The following is a 25,052-nucleotide window of genomic DNA, read 5'->3' on the forward strand; positions in this document are numbered from 1 at the left end:
AAAAACCCAGTGTCCAGTGTGATTATTGCGCTGCAGCTCTGCCTTTGACCGCCAGGTGGCAACCGTGTGACGTTTCCTCTTCGCTAGTTTCCATAGCAACTGACAACATTAACTAAGCTTGCGTTAGTCGTTCGTATAATTAGACAGAAAGTTTGTTAAACTTGTATGCTATTGCTCTAGCTATATTTTTAGTATTTAGAGCATCTTTTATTATCAACACTGTAGCCAGGCTGGTTTTCTAACTTAAACTTTTTCGCTAGCTAACGTTGTTTAAATTATTTGTTATAAGTTCGCTTGCCAACTTAGCTACTGGCTACTGTTTGCTAACTCCAAAGTAAGACGGCCACCTGAAGATGTCGTCCACTGGTAGCACAGAGGATGTTTTAAAGCAGGTCAACCAGTTTTGGTCCATGCTGGATGACCTCTCTCAAAATGACCCTGCAGCCTACCGCAAATTCCAGGAGAAACAGATGAAAGAAGGAGCTGAATTCAGTGCACCGCCTGAGCTCGACTCCAGTCTGTGCACTGAAATAGAGGTGAGTTGTTAACTGTGTCGGCCTTCATAAATTTAATTTAGCTTATCCATCCTGCAGAAACGACCTTCTCACGGCAAACATTTTACGTCAAAGCAGGGCAGCACAGGTGTGTCTCATTAACGATGGCTCCCTCCCACAACCTCAATAATACAGGTGTTGCACCACATTTTGTAACCTGGGGAAAAGGCCCCATAGATACAGAGAGAGAGAGGGGTAACATATTTTGACATGTTTTGATAGTGAAACTGTAGTGTAGAGGTCTGTATTAACAATTCACCTTTGAATATCTCCTCAGCCCTTTGTCCTATCCTCTGTTTTACCCTTTGTTCACCCTCTAGGATAAAAAAAAAATCACACATTTCATTAAAATTTGTTGCAGAATCTGATGGGTCACAGACTTTGGTGTAACACCGCCCCTGGCATTGGCACAAAGATCAAAAGCAGCCACTATTAATTATATTACCATGTTACACCTCTTGTGACAAAAGTCTATCAGGTTGATTTAAGCACTATCTGTCTTCTAGAGCTGCAATACATTTACTTTTTAAATTATTGATTAATATACTTGTTTGGGCTATAAAATGTCAACAAATAGTGAAAAGGGCCCATCACAAGCTCCCAAAAGCCTTTGTAACATCTTCAATACAACATATTGTTCTGTCCAACTTACAATTTAGAAATGAAAATATTCTCTTTGCTTTCAAAAGACTGAGAAACCCAGAAAATATTCTCTTTTGATGGGTTAAATCTAGTTTAATTTATACTATCTGCCCCTTAATGCAAAACAAACAACTTTTACGACACACAGTGACGCTGGGTCCGTTTATAGGTCAGAGATAGGGGTGTGTTTTGACAGTATTTTTTGACAGACGGTACATCTGTGTCCTCTACAGGAGCCCGAGAAAGGGTCGCTGTACATCAATATATGCAGCTGGAAACGTGTACCTGCACCTCAGGATCCCAGCAGGCCATTACCTGTTTGTGCAGGAAAGCTGGAAACAGACACAAATGAAGGTCAAGGTAAAAGACAAAGCTGTGCCGCATCACTACAGAACTGGCCTTTGTGTTACATCATGTAAACAAGACAATTAATAAACTGCTCTTTTTCCTTCGCAGGGTGTTACACAGTGTTGGATGTGGCATTTAACCCAGCAGTGCTGCAGAAAATTAAGAAAGACAAAACAGAAGTCTATATGCTGGCCATGAGCTTTGCACAGCAGCAGCATGGGATGAGGTTATCTCAAACGTACACGGTCGTCAGCTGTTGCCCAAGAAGTAGCCCAGATGATTTGTATCGCCGGCTTGGGTTTCAGCAGTGGCCTAACAGCTCCAAACAACCAAACATAGGTAGAGCAATACGTCTTATACCACGATAAGCCGCAACTGGAGCTATTTTCTTTTTGCTGCTGCAAGAGTATCCTCTTTCACCTTCTACCACAGTTTCTAATAATCCATAGCATTCCCTTTTTACAGCCAGTCAGACCCCAGCTGCCCTCCTGCAGCAGATCTCCTCTCTACACTCAGAGAAACAAGATGACGACCCGGCAGCCCAAATTATCTGTAGACCTGCAGAGCACAAAAAGAAGGGTTTGATCCAGGTCATCTCTACCACATTCGTGCAGCCTCAGAAGCCAGAGTACCAGCTTGAGGTGAAGACGGATACAGCAGGAGTCTCTCGCAGCATGGAGCTGACAGTAGACCTGCCAAAGGTTTGCTCCATGTCAGACTGCCAGCTGAGAATCTCCAAGGTTAGCAGTTACACACTCCCTTGAACAGTTATAATGAACCACTTTAGAATCCAGAGTGTGTCAGTGCGTAGTTGGATGTCATGAAAAATACATAATTGGCCTGTTTCTATGTTAGCAAGTCTTACAGTGTGCTGAATGAATTTTTCTCCGCAGGACGACGTCTTACTGGAAGTGGAGGATGTCTACCGTTTGCTTTTGGAATTCCCAACACCTGTAAATGAAGACACTGCTACCGCCATCTTTAACAAGAAGAAACAAAGACTTACTTTGAGAGTGGATATTGTCTGACCATTTGCTTTAATGGGGAAACAGATGTATACAGAGGTGATCTGTCCTGCTGGGAATGCCTTAAAGTAAAAACTAAATTCCTGCTATGCAATATGAAAAGCCATGTGAACACATTATGCCATGGAGAAACTTCAGCTAACAAACTATCAGTCCCCCTGTAAACGGGTCCTTTCCCAAAACCAAAAGGATGTTTTTACTGAAGCAAATATGTCACTGTGTGGGTTGATCTGCAGCAGCAAATGTAATTCTTAACCCAAAAAAAAAATTTACTGACTTTAATGACAATCTGTGGGGTTTGTTTATGAATGTGTGGGCGTATGAGTGGAGGTGTATAATGGCTAGGAGCTGTTGTACAGTGTCATTACTGTACACTCCGGGAATAATTGACAACAAAATGATCCATGCAATAATTCATGTTTATTAAAACATCAAAATTGATGCAGAACAACAACATCACTATTTGGCAATCTGGAACGTGTGAAAATTGTCAGTAAACACTTTTGTTTTAAGGTTGGCATACTATGCACTGATTACAACTTTTTAGAGCACAGCTTATAATGTGTTATTTATTGTAAATCTCATTAACTTTCTTTTATAATTCCAGTTTCAAGTATCACATTACTGACAATTAATGAGCTGCAAAATGTCAAAGTAAGTCAAATTCTTCATATGAAACATTCACTTTTAAAACATGGTTTTGTATCGAAATGATGCTCGATCCATTGGTCCCAGTTAATTGCGTTATAACTTTTTCTCTATTATGGCATCACACGTATTTTCAGTGGAATCCTGGTCCAGTGGGAACAACTGAGGTTTGCAGTGGTGATCTCTGGTTTTTGGGCTCTACCTCCTCTCTCCGTGGTCCTCCTCCACCCACGCTACAATCTTCCCTTCCCAGCCAGGCACGACTGCTCCGTCCTGGAATACCTGCATAGCCAACACGCAGCATTTAAATATCCAAGAAGTACTCACATTTGTAATGTACAAAGGTCTAGATAGAAAGTGAAAATTACTACATTGTGTTATCAAATTCTCTGGGATGGATCCATCCTCCTGCAGTGGTTTGAAGTATATCGCAGCCACGGCTATTATTAGCATATCTTACTCTCTAACTGCCATTTCATATTTGCCTGCTGAAGCTGAAGTGAAAAGAAGTAGGGACTATAATTTGACTCCCACGCCTACCTCCTCTTTCACTGTGCCAAACTCCGGGTCGAGGGCCTTGAAGTGGTATCTGAAACTGCCTTGTCGGTCCACAGCGGCCTTAAAGTCTCGCAGAGTCACCTCACCCAGCCTGTAAGAGCACGCTGTTAGTCATGATCTATGCACCCATACACCCACATGGATATCAAGCTCGTCTAGGATAAACATTTAACAAGCACAAATAGTGAAGCATCTATGCATAGCTCTGGTTGTGCCTGAATCAAGCCACGTGTCCTTCAGTGTGCTGCTCCAACCAAAACAGCAATTTGCTTAAAAATCAGGCACGCTACACTGAGGGAACAAACAATAATGCTGTTATATAAAACCACCATAAAGCATTTTTATGTTCACCTTTTTGGGATGTTAATCAGAAACGGAGTGAGCGAGCGATCAGTGAAGTAGAGCACTTTAGTGGAGACGGCGGTGTCCAATCCCGGGCTGCTGTGTGAGTGGGCCATTTCTGGAAATAATTACAAACACAGCAAACAGTTTTTCACAACCAGAGTCTAAAATGGCTCTAGCCTCACAGATAATAATGTCCTCTCCATACATAGCAGTGTAATTGAACAGCATAATCTGATTTAACAGCCAGGGTTGAGATGTTGCAGAGGATGACAAATCCTAAACAAAATAAAGATTTTGTTTGTCTCACTGGAGCTTTGCGGCCAGGAGTCACGGTCTGTGGAGTTGGCTCTGCGTCCTGGCGATTTGAATTCCTCCTGGAAGAAGCAGCAATTACTCACGGTGAACAGTGGAATACATTTTTTGTTTTACCTTGAAATTGTGTGTGAAAGTGCGTGCGTACCCCTCTGTCCTGTCTGCGTTGGGTGTCCAAAGAGTGTAATCGGTCCATGAGGCTGGACACACCCTGCTCCAGGGTGTCCAGGGTGTGATGTTGGGGGTCATGACCGGAAAAGCTGTCCCTCAAACTACGCAGTGCCTCCCTGACCAGCTGCAGCTCTTCCCCCTGTAACAAACAGCTTCTTGATGCTCATAGTTTCTTTAAATGTAGCTTTTTTTATATATATCAAGACAACAAGTATGGAAGCACATTTCCACCAAATACTCATGGTCAGTCAAACATATGACATACTAAGTCAAACATTTAACTCTCTGATTTAAAGTTGTGATACTGAGTTAAATGTCTGCTTATTTCAGCTTATCTTAAACTTATCTCATAAGTTTGAGTTAATAAGTCAAAGTTTTGACTTAGTATTTGATCATTTTGACTTAGAACTTCATTATTTTGATAACTTTTACTTATTTTCTCATAATTATGACTTACTGTCTCATAATTATGATTTACCATGAGTATTCTAATTTTTGTCATGCATAACTTTTCATCAATTTTTTCTTGTCCTACCATACATTAGCTTCTATACAATAAGCCATCAAAATGAACTCAATAAACAGCAATTCATAGTATTGATTAAAGACCGAAATAGAAAAGAGTACATACTGGTGCCCTGTGTTGGAAGGCTGCAGGAGATGTTGAAGCCACTGAGTTACTGTAACCACCGCTTTCACTCCTGAATGACTGCAAAATGGACAACAATACATGTGAAAAGGTAAATAAGGCAGGCTGATTGTCATCTTTTAAAGGATGAGCCTGGTGATATTATGTTATTGTGTTATTATCAACAAATGCCGTGAAAAGACCTGACCAGACCTGTGTATGCTTATTCCTCTATGCTATGAGCATCCATTGTTGCCAAAAAAACAACAACAGTTTAAAACACATCAGTGAGTTTCATTATTAGAATGGACACTGGTACTTTTGCAATTTTATTTTGAGTCCTGCTGCTCTCCGCTACAAATCCACTATTTATTCCTGTTTGAGTAACGTTTGCTTAACACTGAAGTACGCAGCTGTTTCAGAAATTGCGTTATTTTGTATTCTGTAGGAGCCAATAAACTTGGAGCTGAGAGCCACAGAGACGATGGGGTTATTGGGAAGAAGTGAGGGAGTGAGAAAGACAATGTTGGTTATGATGTATTCTTGGAATTTGTCGACAGTAACAAAAATACATAATACAGCCAGCCTTATCCCTCAAATCTCTTTATAAAAGAGTCTTTTTATTTAATTAATTTACTTGAACTATCTCTTCATTTCTTTTATCTCATATTACTGGAATTCGTTTTACTGTTCAAGGTGCAGTTAGTCATTCCGGGTAAAAGTTGATTGATTGTTGAGTCTCACTCCCAGGTCGTCAAATGGCAAACCCCAAGTGTTGGTATTTGACGACCTGGGAGCACGAACGGCCCTCAACAAGACTCAGGAATCAACTATGTTTCTCCAGAAAGACTGACCCCACCTTTAATGTCTTTTGTCACCTTATTCAATGTTATATTTGAATACAATTTTTGTTTATTTTAATTTGCCGCCATGTGTATCATACTTTGTAACCTGTATAAATAATATAATTATTATTATACATGTAATTTACATCCAAACACATAAATTGTTGAAAAACATATTGTGATCCTTACCCGTCCACGGGTGACTTCATGTGCTTTATGAGCTTCGTCGAACTTCTGTTGCTGTTGCTGCAGTATTCTCTCCTTCCTCCCGAGCTGCTGCTATTGTGACAAGAGAGATGGATGACACAAGTCTGTGTATGCATGTATATATCCAACAAATGCATTGAAGTGTAAATAATAAAAGACGATACCTCGTATTCAGTGAGTAATTTGTTCCGTTCACTCAACTTGTGTTTGAGCTCTGCCTGCAAACAGATATATCACAATGATATATGAGTGCTATGTTGCTCTCACATAAACCTGGATCCACGCAGGTCAAGCGGGTCAAATATTTTATCGTGTCAAACGGAAATCTTCACTTGTCTCACATTTTCCCCTTCCAGCTGATCTTTGGCCATGTTGCACCTCAGCAGTTCTTGCTTTAGCTGCAGCACAGCATCCTCCTGCACTGCCAGGCGCTGCTGTAGAGCATCCTAATGAGAAAGAGAGGGAGATCAAAGAAACGTCCAGAGAAGACCTGAATACAGATCCACCTGCCTCTAAACTTTATTATCTTTGTAAAAGAAATTTTAAAAAATGCATATTGTGTGTGATAGGAATGCAGAGACGTCAATTCAGGATAGCAGAAGAGTTGGAATAGATTGAATTATATCCTTTAATCCATTTTAATTCACACACAAAGGACAAAATTAGAGTAAGAGGTTTACCTTGATGGCCTGAAGGTGGCGTGCCTCCTGTTTGTGTCTCAGGAGTTCCCTCTAAGAGTCACACAAATGAACAGAGACTTTAGAGAAAGGGACTCTCTGCTTGTAAGGCAGCTCATCTATATTAAACCTAATTACATTTACTTACTGTACCTTGAGATCAAGGGCTTCCTCCGTGCTTTGGTCCAGACGACTGCGGATTAGTACCTTCAAAGGGAGAGGGTATGAGCAGCGTAATTAGAGAATAGAAAAATGTCAGAACGTATGAGGAGGCAGTGGGCCTGCATGACAGCGGGCTAGCAGATCAGAGAGATTCAATTGTGCTCTACAGTAGCCACTCTCAAGAGGAGTGATGGCTGCAAACATCATCACAACAGAAGGGCTGACACTGACACTTCACACAGAGCGGCGAGCAAGTGTTGTTTTCTCAAGTTAGCAGAGAGAGGGCACTGTACCAGCTGCTGTTCAGTGTTAGCCCGGTTATCTCCGAAGCTCACAGATCCATCCTGGTCCTCCTCAGGGAGGGAGCCATGGAGCAGCAAAGCCTGAGGACACACACACACAAATATATTGATATATATGTAGACACAGAGTGTGTAGCCCTGAGAGCAGTTATATTAAATTTATTTCTCTGTTTGTTTTTGTAAATAGAACAGTTTGGGATTATTGTACTTGGCTGCACAAGTTTCCCATTTCAGTTATTAAAACCAGTAACTGAACTGAATTAAACTTCATCAAATGAAAGCATATTGAAAATCACACATACTTACCCACATAAACACTACACATCTACGTATATACACAAACATATTCACATCACAAAATAAAAACTCTACCTTGATAATCCGACTGAAAAATCTAAATCATTGAAGGGTTAAACAATAGTCAAAAAAGTTTGTTAAAATAATAATCAGGCTTAGGGAGCAACAGATAAAAAGGTAACTGTAATCCATCACATTACAGTTACATATAGTGAAAATAGGGATTATTATACTTTTAAAATACATTTTGAATAATAATATATAACCATGCACATGCGCAGTGCACACATATTAGAAGATTCTCAGTATAGCTAATCTTACAGTTGCCAATTTATTAAAGAAAAAAATTCTTTCACTGGGTAGAAACTTCTTACTTCTTTATTTTGTCTTTTAAAGCAGAGAGGGGCGAGAACATCACAGTATATTGCAAGTTATGCCTTCCAGCTATGAAAACGGTCTGTAAGTTACCGCCTGAATTTGCTTAATGAGAAGCACGATTTTCTTTAAACTTTCCCTCCACTCAAAAATATGTTTTTCTTTTTCTTGTTCCTACAGTTTGATGTTTGAGCTTCGCCGTGCAGAACAATGTATGTGCAGAGTTCGACACTACAAGGATGTTTTCAAATTCATCTGCTGAAACTGGAAAGTTTTAAATCTGATTTTAAAGGGGCATTATTTGTGTGTGATTAGTTTGGAAGTCAATCCTGGTCCAGTATGCAGCTGTAGAAACTTGATACCTCCAGTGCGAAGAAGTGTGAGTGAGAATAGACTTGAACAATCAAGTAGAAGATATTTTGTGTCCAGAAGGAAATCTTTAGAAATGAACACAATTTGCATAATCATAGATTTTTAATGAGGTAGTCGAGGGAGATTACCCTTTTTTTTTTTTTTTTTTTTAAGTATTTTTTGGGGCTTTTATTGCCTTTATGATAGAGACAGCTGGGGGGACAGAGAGAGGGGATGACACGCAGCAAAGGGCCGCAGGTCGGATTCGAACCCTAGGCCGCTGCAGCAAGGACTCAGCCTCGGTACATGGGTCGCTATTGATGCAAAAAATCTTGGTTTCCACTTTTTTAGGTTACATTGTTCTGTTTCGTATTCTAATAGAATACACGTAATTCTTTTCTCCTGTCTTTACTTGTCTGTTGTTACTTTAATATTGTGATTCTTGGATTAGGCTATTGACTTCAATTTTTAACAATTAATTAGTAATTGTATCAGATTATATTAGCCTTTTTTTGTTTTGTTCATTTATTTTCTCATCATATTCTTCCATACAATATTGCATTTACCCAGATATCAATTACAAGTGTTGCTGTACACTTACTTTATTTCTCTTTCTTTTCTTACATGTGTAACTCCATATGTCCATATAAATCCTTGATCGTCATTGTTGAATAGGGAAAAGTCTAAAATATCTATGCTGTGTTTTGTTCCACTTCATTCATTTGAATTACTAAACAAAACAAATCTGAGATGTTGGTGGTGATTCGGCTAAAGTCTCACTGTATGCTATATTTGAGCTGTTATCTTCCTCTGGTGCATCTGTGCCCTCTGTCCATGTGTTCACAGAGGCAGTGCAGCTTGCTTTTTAAGTGGACTTACCTGGAGGCGGAACACCATCCTCCTGGCCTCCTGCATCTCCTTCTCCAGCTGCTCCTGGTGGGCGTCCAGCTGCTCCTCCCAGGACTTCTCTTCCTCCTGCTCATCATGCCCGAGGGAGGGACACAATCCACACAGAGACACCTCCTCTAAAGGAAGAGAGGCACAGGGGAGATGACGCAAGGGAGTTTTTTTTTTTTTGCAGCAGCAGTTCAATGCATTGTATCTTGCTCTACAAGAGTTGATGTGCAGCCAACCAACCTGTGACAGATTTCTTCTCTGTCAGCTCAGATTTGTCATCCCGAGGTTCCCCCTGGTCTTCAGACTGATCATGGACTGTTTCCTCTTTAGGGGTGTCAGCGGACTGGGTGATAACATACTCCTCTTTGGGGGAGTGAGCAGGGCTGGCTGAGCTGAGACTGAAACAGATGGTGGGCACAGGCAGGAATGAGTGTGTTTGCATCTCCTGCCAAATGAATGGCAATAAATAAACCTAGCTACATAAAATGGAGATGTACACTTTAATAACTCCCTAAGGAGCACACAAATGTGAATTAATCCCATCTGGGCTAAATATTTTAAACCATATCCATTTTAAACACATATTGCCCATAGGAATACAGCGTATCACAGACTATTTAACTAATAATAAAATCATACAATAAAGCAGGATTGAAACCTGTTCAGAAAATACACAGGGGTAGCAGAAATGCATGCTACTCTGTCATTTCTCCCACAGGAAATTCCTTACATAGTTTGCTCCCCCTTTGGCCATATTTTCAAAACATAATCCTGGTATGGTTTCTGAATGGCTGGTTTTCTTGCAGCTTGTATGAATATGCGTTTTGTGTTTTCTAAGAGCATCTCCAGCAGCCTGAGGTTCAGGCTGGCTGTCATCTACACTCTACTGTGTTTGTGGAAATAGGATACAGCTAGTGTGACCTGTGACCTATGGCATTATGCATGGTCCTTTAACAGGGGATTCCTTCTTTCTTTCCCTCTGCATTTGCATGGGAAAACAAGGCTGCATCTGCGGAAACAGATCTAAACTCTGTACCAGAAAAGGGATAGAAAAGCATCACAATTCCTCACTGTGTTCCTGAGGCCAAAAAAAACAAGCAGGAAAGCATATCTGTGGACTTAAACTGTGGGATAAAACTGTTTGCAAACCAAACAATGTCCCGAGGGATTGCATTTGCACAGTTAAACATGTTCTTCCCATACATATGCAGCGAGATTTAGATTGTAGCCGATGAGATTTTCTACTTATCTAATAGCATTACTCAGCACAAAAAACAGGAAAATTTGTATTATCCATCAATTTTGAGTTCACAGCATCTTTATGGATGAATTGTGCTCATGTGGCTGTGACTACTTCTAATAATGTGCACCACAGTTCTGTCTCATGAGTCAGAGAGTCATGCTAGCGGCTTTGTGACACACCATTGAGCTAAATGCTAATGTCAGCATGCTAAATGCTTAACATTGCAATTCTAACATTCTGATGTTAAGCAGGTAGCCTGTGTTTACCATCCTGGTTCAGTGTGCTAACATCAGAATTAACACTAAACGTACGAAACATTAGGCGATCATCAAAGTGATTTTAATTCATCAGGGGGACGTGCATGTTTGTACTAAATTACATGGCAATCCATCCAATAGTTGTTAAGACATTTCACAAAAAAACACAAATGTCGACCTCAGTGCTAGAGGTAAAGTGAGAGAATCACCAAGTCACTACGATGTGGGTATCTGTACCACAATTCATGATAATGTATCCAATGGTTGTTGACATACGTCAGTCTGGACCTAAGAGGCGAACCTACCGACAGACTGACATTACCATCTTGTTGCAAGTATGGTTAAAGTATAGGATATAATTGTGTGGCTACAAACTTCAGAAGCAGAAAGAGTAATTGCAGCAGGTCATATGAACTGAGCGTCTTATTGGATGCTGTGATTCTCCCTAAGTGTTTCTGCAAAGGGGACTAAACAGCTTCCTCCAACTAATCTTGCCATTGCAGATAATGACATAATTGAGATATCCTCCATCACTGTCTACAGGTGTAGCAGTTTAATAAACTAACATACAAATATATTTTAGATGCTCGCTGCTGATCTGTTGCACCGAAAGAACACAAACATACAGATAGATTTGGAACATATGGTTTAAGCCAAAGATTAAGCGCTGGGATTTGCAAGAGATGAGCTTCAGATTAACATCATTTGATCAGCAGTGGTGGAAAGTTACTAGGTACATTTACTTTAGTACTGTACTTTAATTGAAATTTTTATTTTATGCTACGTTATACTTCTGCATCCCTAGATTTCAGAGGGTTAATTTTATGATAATGTTAGAGTAAACCAGTTATTACAGTGACAAAGAAGCAGTGTATGCTTGAGGCCTTTTCTCTAGTTCCAACAAAGAGAGATTTACCCTCTAAACTTCCCAGATGGTTTCATTGCAATAACTTTGTGACTATCAAAAAGGCAAATTAAAGGTAAAATTATCTAATATTTCTCAAAAAAGAATCCCTTACATATTCATGTAGCAGCAACTTCTTATTTTTTCTCCCATTAATCATCTCATGACCCCTCTGCTGCTGCCCAACCCTTAGATTGAGAACCACTGGACTACATAACTGTGTAAAGTGTTTAAATCTCTGTAAAATAAGTAAAATGTTGCTTACACAATGATGCATCATTATCAAAAGTCTGATGTTACATAAAGTAATATGTCAGTCACAGTACGGTACATTTAGATGATTATACTCATGAACTTTTGCTTAGCAAGGTAGGTAGTTTTTAATGGAGTAGTTTTACATTATAATTTGGTACTTTTACAAAAGTACCTGTGTACTTCTTCCGTTACCTGTGCTCAACATTAAAAGTCAGGACATTAACTAGTTAGTAGACTTTTATTTGTAAGTAAATTTTAAAGGATTACTTCAATATCAGCCTGCTAGTTGGCTTGTCCGGTAAATCTAGGAAAACATGGTGGCTTTTTAATATGATCACAGTCCAAAAAAACAAGCCTTATTTAACTGTGGAAAAACAAACATCTTGCCTTTGTAACTCTAGTATGACTTAAAATGTTTAATCTTCATCCGATTCATGAAATGGAAGAGCCAGTAATGGAAGTTAGAGTGCGGTTGCTAGGCAATAGCAGCTCAGCTCACACAGACACATACAGGGACACACCCACACCTACTGCACTGTAAACACTGAACAATAACCTGCACAGTTAGGGTATCAAAGTCACATTGTTATGGTGAAATGCCTTTCTAACGCTAACATCGAGACACACATGCTTATTAAGATGATAATGTTATGTATATTGACTCCTGAATTTAGGCCTAATGTATCTCTGCTACTGAGGCACTCCTGCACTGTAGACAAAAACAGCAGCCTGGATTGACATGATGTTAAAATAATAATAACAAAGAGCTCTTACCATTTCATCTGTTTGGCTCCCATGCTGGTGTTCACAGACTTAACCTCCCATACAGTCGGAGCCACGCATCTGGGTGATGCTCTGCTTCTCAGTCAGGACCATAGCCCAAACACAGCCAGAGGCAGCAGGGAGGGGAACAGCCCTGAAAGCAGCTACCAGAGGAGTCTCCACGTCGCACACTGTGTTCAATCAGAAATAACAGCACGTTCAAATCCTCTCCGGCAGCATATGAAGCTCCAAAATCCTAATCAAAAGCCCTCAACACTTCCCCTAAATCATACCAAGGCTCAGTCCTAGCTGGCAGAGACAGACAGAGAGAGACAGAGGGAGGGAGGATTGGTGCTCAGCAACACCAGCGACTGAAGTCTGCCTGGTTTCTCATTGCACTCGCCTTGTGCCTGAGCTCACCAGCTCCCATTCACGAACACAATGTTTTTTGTTCCTTGCGGACAAGAACTGATGCAGCTCTTGTGCATCTTTTTCACCCTTTTTTCTCCGCCGGTCTTTTTGCATTTATTCCCTCTGCCCTCCCTCCCTCCTTCCCCTCTTTCCCTTCTGCTCGGTCGCACTAGGCTTTGTATCAGTCCTTCCTTCTTTCAGTGAGCGAGGATGTCAGACATGGCTCTGTCTGGGGTGTGTTTACCCTCCCCCCCTCTCCCTTATTCCTCCTCCTTCCTTTCCCCACTGCTCTCTCCTTTCACATGGAGGAGGAGGGAGATTTTCTCCTTCTCTCTCCTTTCCCATTGCTTTTTCTGTATTGTATGTCACTGCAGCTAAATTGAGAACCGACATATGGATTGAAAAACAGACATGAAAATCTGTGTGGTCTTTTGTTTGTTGAGAAAATCACAGGTTTGCACAACAACAACATATCACACTAGCAGAAACATATGAGAGGGTAATGATATATTTACACGGTCGGAGGAAGGAGTTACTTGGAAATAAGCAAACAGAAAATGGTATTTATGGAATGCACACATCAGCCTACAGTTATAGAAGTTTTCACATTTTTCATAGCTGTGCAATGACAATTTTTTCACTGCAATTGTGACATAAAAACATCAAAAATCATTTTGACTTATTTAGAGAATGCCCTGAAACATTAGAGACATGAGATTAAACCAAACTGTAAGAAGTGCCAGATATATAATTTGAGCAGCAGGCAAACAGAAACAAAAGGTTTTCTATGACATGTGCTGCTAGTGTTAAGTAGTCTTTTGAAAGGCATTTTGGCTAAGCACACTGTCATTAAGCTGTTAGAAATGTTTCTGGTGTCATCAGCAAGAATGTGAAATAGGTCTCGACGTGGCAGCTTGCAGCTCTGCACAGAACAAAATGACAGTGTCTTAAATTCTGCATGAGCTCCATCAGCAACACGCTTCAACGAGCCACTTTACGGTAGAGTGAAATGTATGCAGACCAGCAAACTAATGCACCTTTAGATTTCACTGTACAGTAAGTAAATGCACTACAGTAGTTGCATTAAAATTCTTTATACTCATTACGCAGAATGGCCCATTTCACAATATTATACATTATATATTTGGACAATAATAACTGTGTAGGCATCATTTTAAAGTTTTAGCTGGTAAAGGCAGGACTGATTTGACTATTATATTTAATAATGCATCACAAATTGTTTGCTGATTATATTTTGGGTCAATAATCAGAATCTGGGAAGTAATTAAAGCTTTAAAATTGGTATAGAAAGGACATGAAGATGATAATATTTACATCTTTGTTCCTCCTCAGTGAACTTAGTGAGACTGGCAATAATGTAAATACATATAATTTACACACTGTATCGGGAGTCTATATCAGCGGTAGGGCTGTACAATTAATCGAAATATTATTGAAATTTCCACATGATGAAGTGCAATATGCAAATAGCAGAAACTGCAACGTTTCGATAAAAGTAAACTGTGAGACAAAACAGCATTACAATGAGGCACTATAGTTCTGAAGAGATACCCTGGCCTACAAATCTTGTTCTCCATATTTAAAAAAACATGTTTGTTTGGCACAGACCCAAACAAACGTCACATCATCATGTTTAAATTTGAGATGCAAATATGATAATTTCCACACTAATCATCAATTGCAATATCTGTCAAAATAAATATATATATAATATAAATCAATTTGATGGTATAATTCAATTATTATTATTACTCAAATATTTTGGGGGTGATGGTTGGGGATGGATTCAATACCCAATACTCTTACTTACTTGTAATTCTTTTTCTTACACACTCATTTTGCCTATGTCATGTCTGAGCTGTTTTGTTCTATGTTCTAAGTTGTATATGAAAAATGCAATAAATATATTATAATATATAAAACAAATTTTAAAAAATAAATAACACACTATTAACTAACTTTTAAAAACTACTATATTCTTAAATGTTGATTAAAATTTTTTCAATGTGTTTTTATGTTATCACAAAATTAATCAGTTCTTATGGGCTACATAATCATCACATAAATCAACAATACACACCAGGGTCACTGTGTGAACTGCCCAGTAATCTGTTTTGTAACAAATTTACAAATCTGCAGATAGGAACAAGCAGGAAATATTTTTTTTCTGTGCAAGCTATAACAAAAATGTTGCACACCCACCTACTTGATGGAAGAATTCAATTATTTCCAAATTATATGTGGCAGAAATATTGGGTGGAAGGAACTGATATCAGTTTAAAAATTCAGTAGCTTCTCTCATATACTTTCATTAAGTTGCTACTGTTTCTTTGTACACATTTTTTATTATTTTTATTCTGAGCATCCCTTTGAATGTTTTGCTCCAATACTAAAAGGACAAGGACAAGGACAAACTCAGTTACAAAACAGACAGACAATGAAGATTTGGCAGACCAAGATGTGACTGGGGGGAATTGGGGGAAACAAAGTGTTCCTTTAATGGAGAATATTCTATTCATGCATGGATGATACTTAAGGAGTGACTTTGCTGTTCAGAGTGTGATGGGAAAGTCATTTCACCGCCGGGGAGCCAGGAGGTGAGAAGAAAGCCGGTTCGCCACAGGGACAACATGCAGTCGGCCAATTTGTAAATCAAATGAGTTGCTAAAATAGAGCAGATTGTTTGCATTGTCACATGGATTCTGATTGGAAATTATTATTGTGCCTGCTATGAAACACACTTATTTTTTATTCAGTGACCTTCAAACAGATATGCATGAAGCACCGCAGACTGATGAGATTTGTCCTTGAGAATCCCATCCATTTTTGTTGTCAAATACAATTTAGAAAAGAAGTCTGTGACTGTTTAGGTTTATTGTTTGGGAGGCAACACTGGAGAGAGTGGATGATGATTGGAAGTCAGACTCTGTCATTATAAATCAGCTTTTGTCCAAAATATCTGATTGAATATTAATGCACTGCCGTAATGAAATAAACAATTTTGCCCGGAAATCATCTGACAATTATCGAGCATTCAGAGCTGCACAGCCTACTAGATTTGTTATCTTACTCACAGAAACTGTTTGGAAAAGTTGAGTAAAGACTTTTTGTTTCATTCATAATAGTTAATAAGGAAAATAATTGTTCAAGAATGCCCTGGAAATTCCTCCGAATCAGATATTAATACTATTATTATGAATACACCAAAGTTCACTGAAATATGTTACCAACTTCATCTTTCTTACTAATTATTTCCAAACAGAAATTAATAGTAATACATAGCAGTGGTGGAAGAAAGATTCAGATTTTATACCAATATAAGATATATATCAATATAACATGAAAATATTCCATTATGAGTCAAAGTCCTTCCTTCAAACTCTTATTTAGGTAAAAGTACAGCGGAATGTGCTTAGAGTAAACATAAAAGTATGTACTGAAGCTGCTGAATGTCCCCTGTCAGTGTTACATTCTTATATCTATAAAGTACAGTTTTACCTTTGACATGCAGCGGTGTAGAACATTTAGTTGGTTCCACTGATAAATGGACACTTCTGCAGCTTTAACATAAAAGAATTGTCACGCTTGTTGTTAATTGACTTGTTTCTAGACTGAAAACCCTGCTTTGTAGTTTGAATCAATGATCTATTTTGAGAGAATTAACAAACAAAAAAGATTTGCATCAGAAAATGACCAGAGTGATTGGTGTCAATAGTTCAAGGGCCTAAGTATTAACCAAAAAAATGACATACTGATGTCAAAATGACAAAACGAAACAAGACTTTTCAGAATAAAAAAACACATGGCTGTTTTTCTCAGCTTGACTTTAAGGCTCAGGCAGCTCAGTTTGGTGAAATGCAGCCTACTTCGAAGAGTTTGCAAAGATGTAAGAGACAATTCTATTGCAGACTTTTTATATCCACCATGTAGGAGGTGCAACTGAGCATAAAGCTGTCAGGCAATTATCTAAAATTAGCTCTAATATACATACATAAAATAAGATGAAGTTTTGACTCCCACTGGGTGATATTGGGAGCACAATCATCGTCTCAGTCAGTGGTAATATGGAACAACTTCATACATGTAACCGAGAACACTACTAATTAAAACCGCTAATTAGGCTCCCACTTAATTGAGTGCAGCTGACTCTTCATCATATTGTGTGTTTAAAATATTGGCTTGCATACCCACCAGGGTATTCTAAATAGGCTGAGGCCTGATTAGTTATTACAAAGTGATCCATCTTTCAACATTGTGTATGTAAATGGTTATATTACCAGAACTGTTTTACATTGTTTATACAGTACTCTTTGTACGTTCATAATGTGGATGGCAGATCTTGCAGCTAGGCCCTGTGGCCCTTGTGGACTTTACATTAGTGGAACTGGGTTGCAGCTTGTTTTTATTTGGGTCAGATACAAGTCAAGCCAAGACATGTCTAGCCAGTCTTAGCACAAAGCACAAAGACAGAAGGCAGGGAGAAAATGCATATTTTTAATAACTCTGGTATTGTGAAGTTTCTTTTTATTTAATTGTGTTTAACATTATTTTCGATTAAGGAAGAAACTATTCTGAGACATCGAACAACCCAAAAACTGTTGTATTTACTGAGCATGTACATGTATGAGCATGTATTGACATTTACATATATCTTGTTGACACATGTAGAAAGTAAAAACATTCTGGTCTCACTGGAGCTATGTTCAGTGGTGGTAAATTTAACACAAGTACATTTACTCAAACACCGTACTTGAGTACAATTTTAGTAGTAAAGTAATTGTACTTTACTGAAGTAGTTCCATTTTCTGCTACTTTAAACTTAGAGGCAAACATACTCTTTACTCCACTTCAGTTATTTGATTTGATTTGACTTTAGATTCTATTAGTAAATATAATCATCAAATAATAAGTATGATATAATAAATATAAGAAATAATAATAATAATAATAATAATAATAATATGAAATTATGATAATTATGAAGACTTTACTGTCTTCCCCAGGAGGAAAATCATAAACCACCCAGCTGTATATAAAGTAATACATATGGACAGATTATTTATATATGTGTTTACATGGACCAGCTGCGATATTGAATTGTTGCACACAGGAATACCTCAGTTGTCTTAATCGAGTAATTCTTCTACTATAATAACTTCTGCAACAGAGTATTGTGGTATTGCTATTTTTAAAACTAAATTCACAGATACAAGTTATTATGGCTAATTTGTAAGCAAACAATTGTATTTACTTACTTGCACACACAGCAGAAGACATGATCTTCCAGCGGGGTCCTCTTTCTTTTGCCACCTGTTGTATTTTGGTCTGCCGTGGTTCAGCCTGCCAATGATAGAAATAATATCTGGGTCTTCTTTTCTTGCGAAATGTCTGACTTTCTTTATCAGTCACTCTTTTATTGTCTTGGTTTGTGGGTCGAGTTAACCTAAACAATGAGCTAGCCAGTGTTGAGTCTCAGTGGGATCACCAATTCACAACTGTGAGCTATTTGATTCAATGCTGATATAAAATGCTGATATAAAATGTCTGTTTTATGTTATATTCAAGATTTATTTTTATATATCAAGTCAATATTATTTGACTCTGCTATCAAGTGTTATCTAATTAAATTGTTGTAAGCTTTATCACATCTTTATCAATAATTACTTATCTTTTTAATGACGCATATGTCAAAAAACAACGTGGACCCACCGATAGTGCAAATTTCTGCAGCTAAAAATTTGCAGTGTTGAATATCCACCAGCTGGAACGGTTCACAGCGCCTAGCAGTATGATTGACAGATCGCTGGACCAATCACAGCGCAGTGTTTCCAACATTCAGTGACGTAGAACGTAACACAGCGTCACGCCTATCGGTAAAGCGGAAGTACCGGTAGAGGCTGTGAGCCGCGTTTTGTCCTTCTTGAATACTACTCGTTTTTAAAAGGTACAGTTTGTACACATTGACGAAATTACGGCGAACGAGTAGTAGTAGTAGTTTTATTTGTTGTCCAGGCAACAGTTTATAGCCACCTTAATTCTTATTCTTACTTTATTCTTGTGTCTGAATAGCAAACAGTGTTAGCTGGCGAGCTAAGCTAACAGGCGATAATGAGAGCACATACAGCCATCGTGTGTTTATCGCTGGTCACTCTTCATCTTCAGCTGTATTGACCAGCGATAGGTTTTTATCCGCCGAAGACTTACATTTGTCTCATGTCAGGTGTCACCATGTCAAAGCAGTCGCTGGGGAAGACGCTGCTGAGGAATGTAATCCGCCACACAGATGCCCACAACAAGGTGCGTTTGAGCTCATGTGTTTGTGTGGGAATACACAGTCAGTGGTACTCCTGGGCACACCTAGCTGAAACTAATACAACAGGTAATCCTGGCTTTATGAAGGGCATAATGGTGCTGGTGTGGTGAATGGTGCTGTTGATTGTTGAATGTTGTTGCCATGCACTGATTTTATTTTCTCTGCCAACATTGATTCAATATAAATGAGGGCATCACAGTTAATAACAATATTATTGAAATGCAATATATCAGTTGCAAGAAGCTGCAATTTTGTGATTCCCTGGCCTTTTTTGGGTTTTTTTCTTTTTTTTCCAGTGAAGATTAAATTACTGATGCAAAAAAAAATGATCAGTCCCACTAGTCGTGAATCATAACGCAATATCTGTCAAAAATAATTGCAATAGGATGTTTTTACCATATTGTGCAGTCCTAATATAAGTAATATAAATAGGGGTAGACTAAGCAACCAAACAAACTGAGAGTAAACTACTTCTCACCATAGACTCAACTTACTTCCCCTTTGTAATCTCTTTCTGATTAACACTTAAATTCAGTTGTAGACCTGCAACCAAATATTATTTTTATTATTGAGTAATCTGCTAATTATTTCTTAATTATTTTCTGAATTCATCAATCTGTATCGTAATTTTTCTGTAAAGTCTTTGTAGCGTCCTTAGATTGCTGTAAGACAAATAAAAAGCAGCAAAGAGGCTGGAACTATGTAACATTTGGCATTTATGCTTAAAAACAGTTAAATGATTAACAGTTATTAGAATAGCTGATGATTCTCTGTCCAGAAGAGATCTCTAAAAATAGAGATGGGTTGTGTTTTCGATCAGTTTTTTCTGATACACTGATCCAGTTTCAGGTCCTGGTTACAAATGCCTTTGAGCTGAGATATGAATGTAAGTTAGTGATACTGATATTTCACAGCCTACTGCAGGTTCACAAACTAATTTGCAGGTGTTTTTTTTTTTGTGTGTTTGGTGTTTTTTACCCAGCAGTCTTGAGGAATCCATGCATGTAGATATTTGAATCCTGCATATGTAAATGATTTGGGTGAATTCAAATAACGCAGTGTGTCTGCGTGTGTGTCTGCGTGTGTGTCTGTGTGTGTGTGTGTGTGTGTGTGTGTGTGTGTGTGGTCAGTCTTTAATGTACTTACTCTTGATGTCCCACTGCAGATCCAGGAGGAGATGGAGATGTGGAAAATGCGCGGCTGGGAGACGCAAATGTCACACCACAAACATTTGTCAGATACAGAGAGTGCGAGGTAGGAACCGCCAATGTCCCAGTTTAATTTTAGCCACTGGAACTGGAAGTGACACCGAAGCTCATTTGGGAGTATGTTTCATAATGTAGCTCTTGGCTTAGAAAGCTGTTACTGTATTTTGTTGTTTGATTTATCGATGATGATTGTTATCCAGGGGGCGAATGCACTGTGATCGAGTGCCAGATCAAGCCAGAGACCTGAGCCAAAGCAGAGAGAGAGTCTCAGAACATGATGACAGAGAGGCTCGATACTGGACTCGAAAACTGTATGACTTTGAGTCCAATGATCCTGACAGGTACAGTACATGACGACATCTTCATCTTGCACTTCTTTTTAAAAGATAAAAAGAAGAAATTCAATTGGTTTCTTATTTGTATTCTGTTTATTTATCAGGAACAGTGCATATGTATCCATACTACAATGTAAATGTAGACATGATTGACACATTTACATCTTCATCTTGTGTTCACATGACAGGTGGGGACATAGCGGCTTCAAGGAGCTTTATCCGGACGAGTTTGAAAGTGACAGGTAAGCAGAAATGCAGCACTGCATCAAATACGCAGGAGATTAGAACTGAGCTCTATATGACAGTATTTTAAAGGGGCTCTCCAGAGATTTAGTGCTGTACTTCTCTAAAGTTGGGGGTAATGTAAGAGAGAGATTAAAAAAAAATATTGTTAAAATAATTATTTAGGGATTGAGATAAAAATCTGAATCCTACATTTCCCATAATGCAGCTTGGTAGCATATTTTGTCATGCCACATTCACAGACTTCCGACTTCTAAATTATACTCACGTCAACCTCCGATTGGGAAACTGAAAGCTGAAATATAGCCGACTTGGCACTTACTAATCGAAGAGACTGAAAACAGCACAAACATGTTCACCTCACACTCGCCAATACCAGCGATCAATGAAATTGAACCCAGATTAAATGGATATGGTGTTATACTGTCAGTACACATATTTTATTCCTCACGCCATAAACTCCGTAATCATACACATCTTGCTGACGTGAACACTCCCAGACTGTTAACATGGGAATCCTTCACATATCGACCATCCATCCCAAACAGCGTGAACGCCATTCAGTGGTTTTTTGTTGTAGGCTCAAGGGTTGTTTTTTTTTCCCTCCAGACTTTAGAAAGCTCCTCCAGAGCCTCGGAGGAGATTACAGAATGACAACTCACCAGCCGAATAGTTCCCCTTATGATGAGTAAACTGACCTCGATGTGTATAATTGGTGAATTGCCCCTTTAAGGCATTATGTCATACCTAAAACCTTACCATGCTCTGTTTAGCATACATTTAATTTGTTCAATTTGTTTTTTCTCTAGTGAAAAAAACAGTGGCGCAAAGAAGATTGGACGCCACAAAATGAAAAAGTCCAAGTCTAGCACAGACGCAAGCTTATCGAAACGATCGAAAAAATCCTCTCGAAAGAAGAAGAAGAAAAAGAAGAAGAAAGACGAGGAGGAAAAACGCAAGAAAGCAGAGTGCGATAGCAGCAGCGATAGTAGCAATGCTACCAAAGACAAGCAGAGGAGGAAAAGGTCTAAGAGTCGGCATAAAAACAAGAAAACGGCAAAAACCAGAGGGAGAGACGAGGACAGTAGCTCAGGGGACAGCAATAATGAAGAAGAAAGGGAGAGGCGGACTCACAGTCGTAAAAAGCGAAAGCAGGACTCCCACAAAGACTCAGACTCAGGGCCAAACTCAAAGAAGAAGAGGAGGAAAAACTGGAAAGCAGCAGGCGAGGAGAGCTCACACGGTAGTTCTGGAGACTGAAATGCACAGACGTGATCAGACGCTTGGCTCGGGTAATGACCAAGAAAACTACAGCTGATTCCTTTTGTCAGCCTTAACTTCACAGAGGGCTTTTGTCTGCAGGGCCATTCTGTATTGTATTTAGTTGGACATCAACAAACCTGTGCTGTCAGTCCTCTCTGTGGGCGTTCTGTGCACCAATACCTCATCCACCTCTGCAGGGTCTTGAAGCATACTGCACGGCACTGCAGACAGCATGAAGAGAGATGGTGGGGTTATCCACCACCTGCCTCATGAAGAATTCTGTCGGCTGCGGGCTCATTGATTTGATCGACTCTCGCCTCAGTCTGCCTCACGAGCAGATCTCCTGTCCAGAATGAACTATTTTTTTTATTATTACATATTAAGAAAAAAAGACAAATTATGCAACTTCCCTCAACAATAATGATAGAATGTGCATTTGCTTTTATTCATGATTTTTTTTCTTTAGTTTTGTAAATTTTAATATTTGTATGCAGCACATTGTCATAAGTGAAAAATAAATGTCTATTTTGCTTAACTTTTTTCAAACAAATATTTGTTATTTAAAAATGGTGGAAGATTTTTTTTTGATACGGTGATATTCTGTATTTCCTTATTGCCAACAAATCTGATTGAAAGACCAAAAACCAACAATGTATTTATCAGACTAACAAGTATTATCTGGGTCGCCAAAACTTGATATAGCTCAGGGACTGTACAGAAATTATTGTGGGGGGGAAAGGAGATCAAAAAAAGAGGTAGGGTTTGGTATATTTTGTTAGTTTGTCCCAAATTTTATTTCAGCCATAAAGACAAAGTCATTTTTGTGTTTCCAGAGGTATTCTATATGTTGCGGGGAGGCTGTTGCAGTTTGATCTAAGATCAAAGTAAACATTATTGAACCCTGGACAGGACCTTGCTTTTTTACAACATAAAAATCACTTTCATACAGTTCCTTATTACTTTATGCCATAGAAACCTTATTAAATTATGTCACTGGGTGTCATGTATAAAGAAAAAATATAGAATATCACCAGCCTTGTCTTTGTCAACAGAAAGTAATACATGTTTTATTATGTGGCAAAGATGTGACATTTTCATTTGATTCCTTGATGTACTGTATTTCCACCCGACTGTTTAGATAACGTTCATGTGTTTGGAGCCAATGTAATGAGGTGGCAGTGTAAATCTAGATAAGTGAATTAATAATTCATGCTTTAATACTTGGAAATAACCTCCGGGATAAGAAATAGCGTTTTCCGATTTGAGGTCTTGTGATATTTTTTTTTTATTTGTCAGGCTGTTTGTAAAGAAAAACACAGAGGGCGGCTTCCTCTCCATTGGGTGTCACGGATCAAAGACCTCGCTGCAGTCTTGTCCCAGTTTGAACATGCAGGTTTATTATGATGCAGGAGATATACCTTAATAAGCCACTATTCGTGATCAAAGTGAATTACTTTAGTGTTTTGCAGACTAGTGTTCTTTGACTGCTATACTAGTCAAAGAGCACTCAGTAGTTCAGCTCTGTACCAAGGAGCAGCAGGTTTCCATCCCTGTAAAGCCTTATTGTGGGAATTTAATGGTGTAGAAAAAGATTCTGTGACACCAAAATCAACCCTGAACATAAAAGAGATAATCATTTAACAGTACATTCTTGTAGACAGCACTATTCAGACCATATTACCACCTTGTTCTGTGCTGCTGGTCAGTTTCTTTCTGTCACACTTGTCAGACTACATTTGTATTTACCTTTTTTTTTTTTTTTTTACCAACAGACAAAGTCTAAATAAACCTGGTAACAAGTAGTAGGCCTGAGCCATCTGTGTATTTTTAGATAATCTGATGCCGGAGGAAGTGTTGGTAAACCATTTTGAAAGTGTGTGTGTGTGTACTGGAAAAGCCCAAAGCACTTTGCTGAGTCTGTGTCAATAGGCTAAGTGTTCTCTCTAAGCAGCAGAGAGTGGGCTGTGTTGAGCTTGGCTGCAACTGCCCAAATCTTGGAAATGGAAAAAAGCAAACGAAATTCAACTGGTCAAATCGGTATTGACGCAGGTTTTTTAAAACAGATTGTCAAGGTTAATAAGCATTTGGCAAGAGGGCAAAATCCAAAATTTGGTTTTATTGCTAAGTATTATCTAGTTAAGACAACTTATTAATGAAAACATTTATTTAGAAGGAAAAAAACAAAAGATAGCCTTTTTTGTTCTTGCTACATTATAAATAAGGAAAAAATATGTATGCGGCTCACACTGTAGCTTTTTATAAAGCCATTCTTATATAAAGGCTGCAACTCCTGCTAATGTCTATTACTGCAACCTTTCACAGATGGTTTAGATGATAGAAGTAATGTTGTTTCCACAATTAACATTATATTTAGCCATGCTAGCCACCACTTAGGACAGAAATATTTCAACATTTATAAGACAGATTGGCACAAACTTTAGTTCATGAGGGATGGTAAGACTCAAGATGTAGTGCAACTTTTTACAAATGTTT

The 25,052-nt window shown here is 38.6% G+C and overlaps 3 protein-coding genes across 6 annotated transcripts; 2 read left to right on the forward strand and 1 right to left on the reverse strand.

Moving 5' to 3' along the window:
• Positions 1-99: 99 nt before the first annotated feature.
• Positions 100-3,026, forward strand: pih1d2 (PIH1 domain containing 2). The gene is made up of 5 exons (XM_051397470.1): positions 100-536; positions 1,430-1,556; positions 1,653-1,883; positions 2,010-2,284; positions 2,438-3,026. Exons 1-5 carry the CDS (start codon positions 354-356, stop codon positions 2,570-2,572), a joined length of 951 nt encoding a protein of 316 aa, XP_051253430.1. The 5' UTR covers positions 100-353; the 3' UTR covers positions 2,573-3,026.
• On the reverse strand, positions 2,971-19,523 carry dixdc1a (DIX domain containing 1a). 3 transcript variants are annotated; one of them, XM_051397468.1, is made up of 17 exons: positions 19,402-19,523; positions 18,453-18,537; positions 12,778-12,956; positions 9,585-9,742; positions 9,327-9,472; positions 7,416-7,505; positions 7,114-7,167; positions 6,964-7,014; positions 6,625-6,729; positions 6,448-6,501; positions 6,266-6,355; positions 5,235-5,312; positions 4,581-4,742; positions 4,428-4,494; positions 4,127-4,235; positions 3,758-3,866; positions 2,971-3,499 (listed from the first exon to the last, which is right to left on the reverse strand). In XM_051397468.1, the coding sequence occupies exons 3-17, from the start codon at positions 12,798-12,800 to the stop codon at positions 3,416-3,418; spliced, it is 1,380 nt and encodes a 459-aa protein (XP_051253428.1). In that variant the 5' UTR covers positions 12,801-12,956; positions 18,453-18,537; positions 19,402-19,523; the 3' UTR covers positions 2,971-3,415. The 3 variants fall into 3 exon arrangements, with proteins under 3 accessions (XP_051253428.1, XP_051253427.1, XP_051253429.1); XM_051397467.1 differs by lacking the exons at positions 18,453-18,537; positions 19,402-19,523 and adding an exon at positions 13,059-13,409; XM_051397469.1 differs by lacking the exons at positions 18,453-18,537; positions 19,402-19,523 and having other exon boundaries at positions 6,266-6,352; positions 12,778-13,410.
• Positions 19,348-23,094, forward strand: nkapd1 (NKAP domain containing 1). 2 transcript variants are annotated; one of them, XM_051397471.1, is made up of 5 exons: positions 19,348-19,494; positions 20,676-20,764; positions 20,919-21,059; positions 21,242-21,295; positions 22,106-23,094. In XM_051397471.1, exons 1-5 carry the CDS (start codon positions 19,411-19,413, stop codon positions 22,554-22,556), a joined length of 819 nt encoding a protein of 272 aa, XP_051253431.1. In that variant the 5' UTR covers positions 19,348-19,410; the 3' UTR covers positions 22,557-23,094. The 2 variants fall into 2 exon arrangements, with proteins under 2 accessions (XP_051253431.1, XP_051253432.1); XM_051397472.1 differs by having other exon boundaries at positions 19,427-19,576.
• Positions 23,095-25,052: the final 1,958 nt, after the last annotated feature.

This window comes from Dicentrarchus labrax, unplaced genomic scaffold (genome assembly GCF_905237075.1).
Source record: "Dicentrarchus labrax unplaced genomic scaffold, dlabrax2021, whole genome shotgun sequence".
Lineage (NCBI taxonomy): Eukaryota > Metazoa > Chordata > Actinopteri > Moronidae > Dicentrarchus > Dicentrarchus labrax.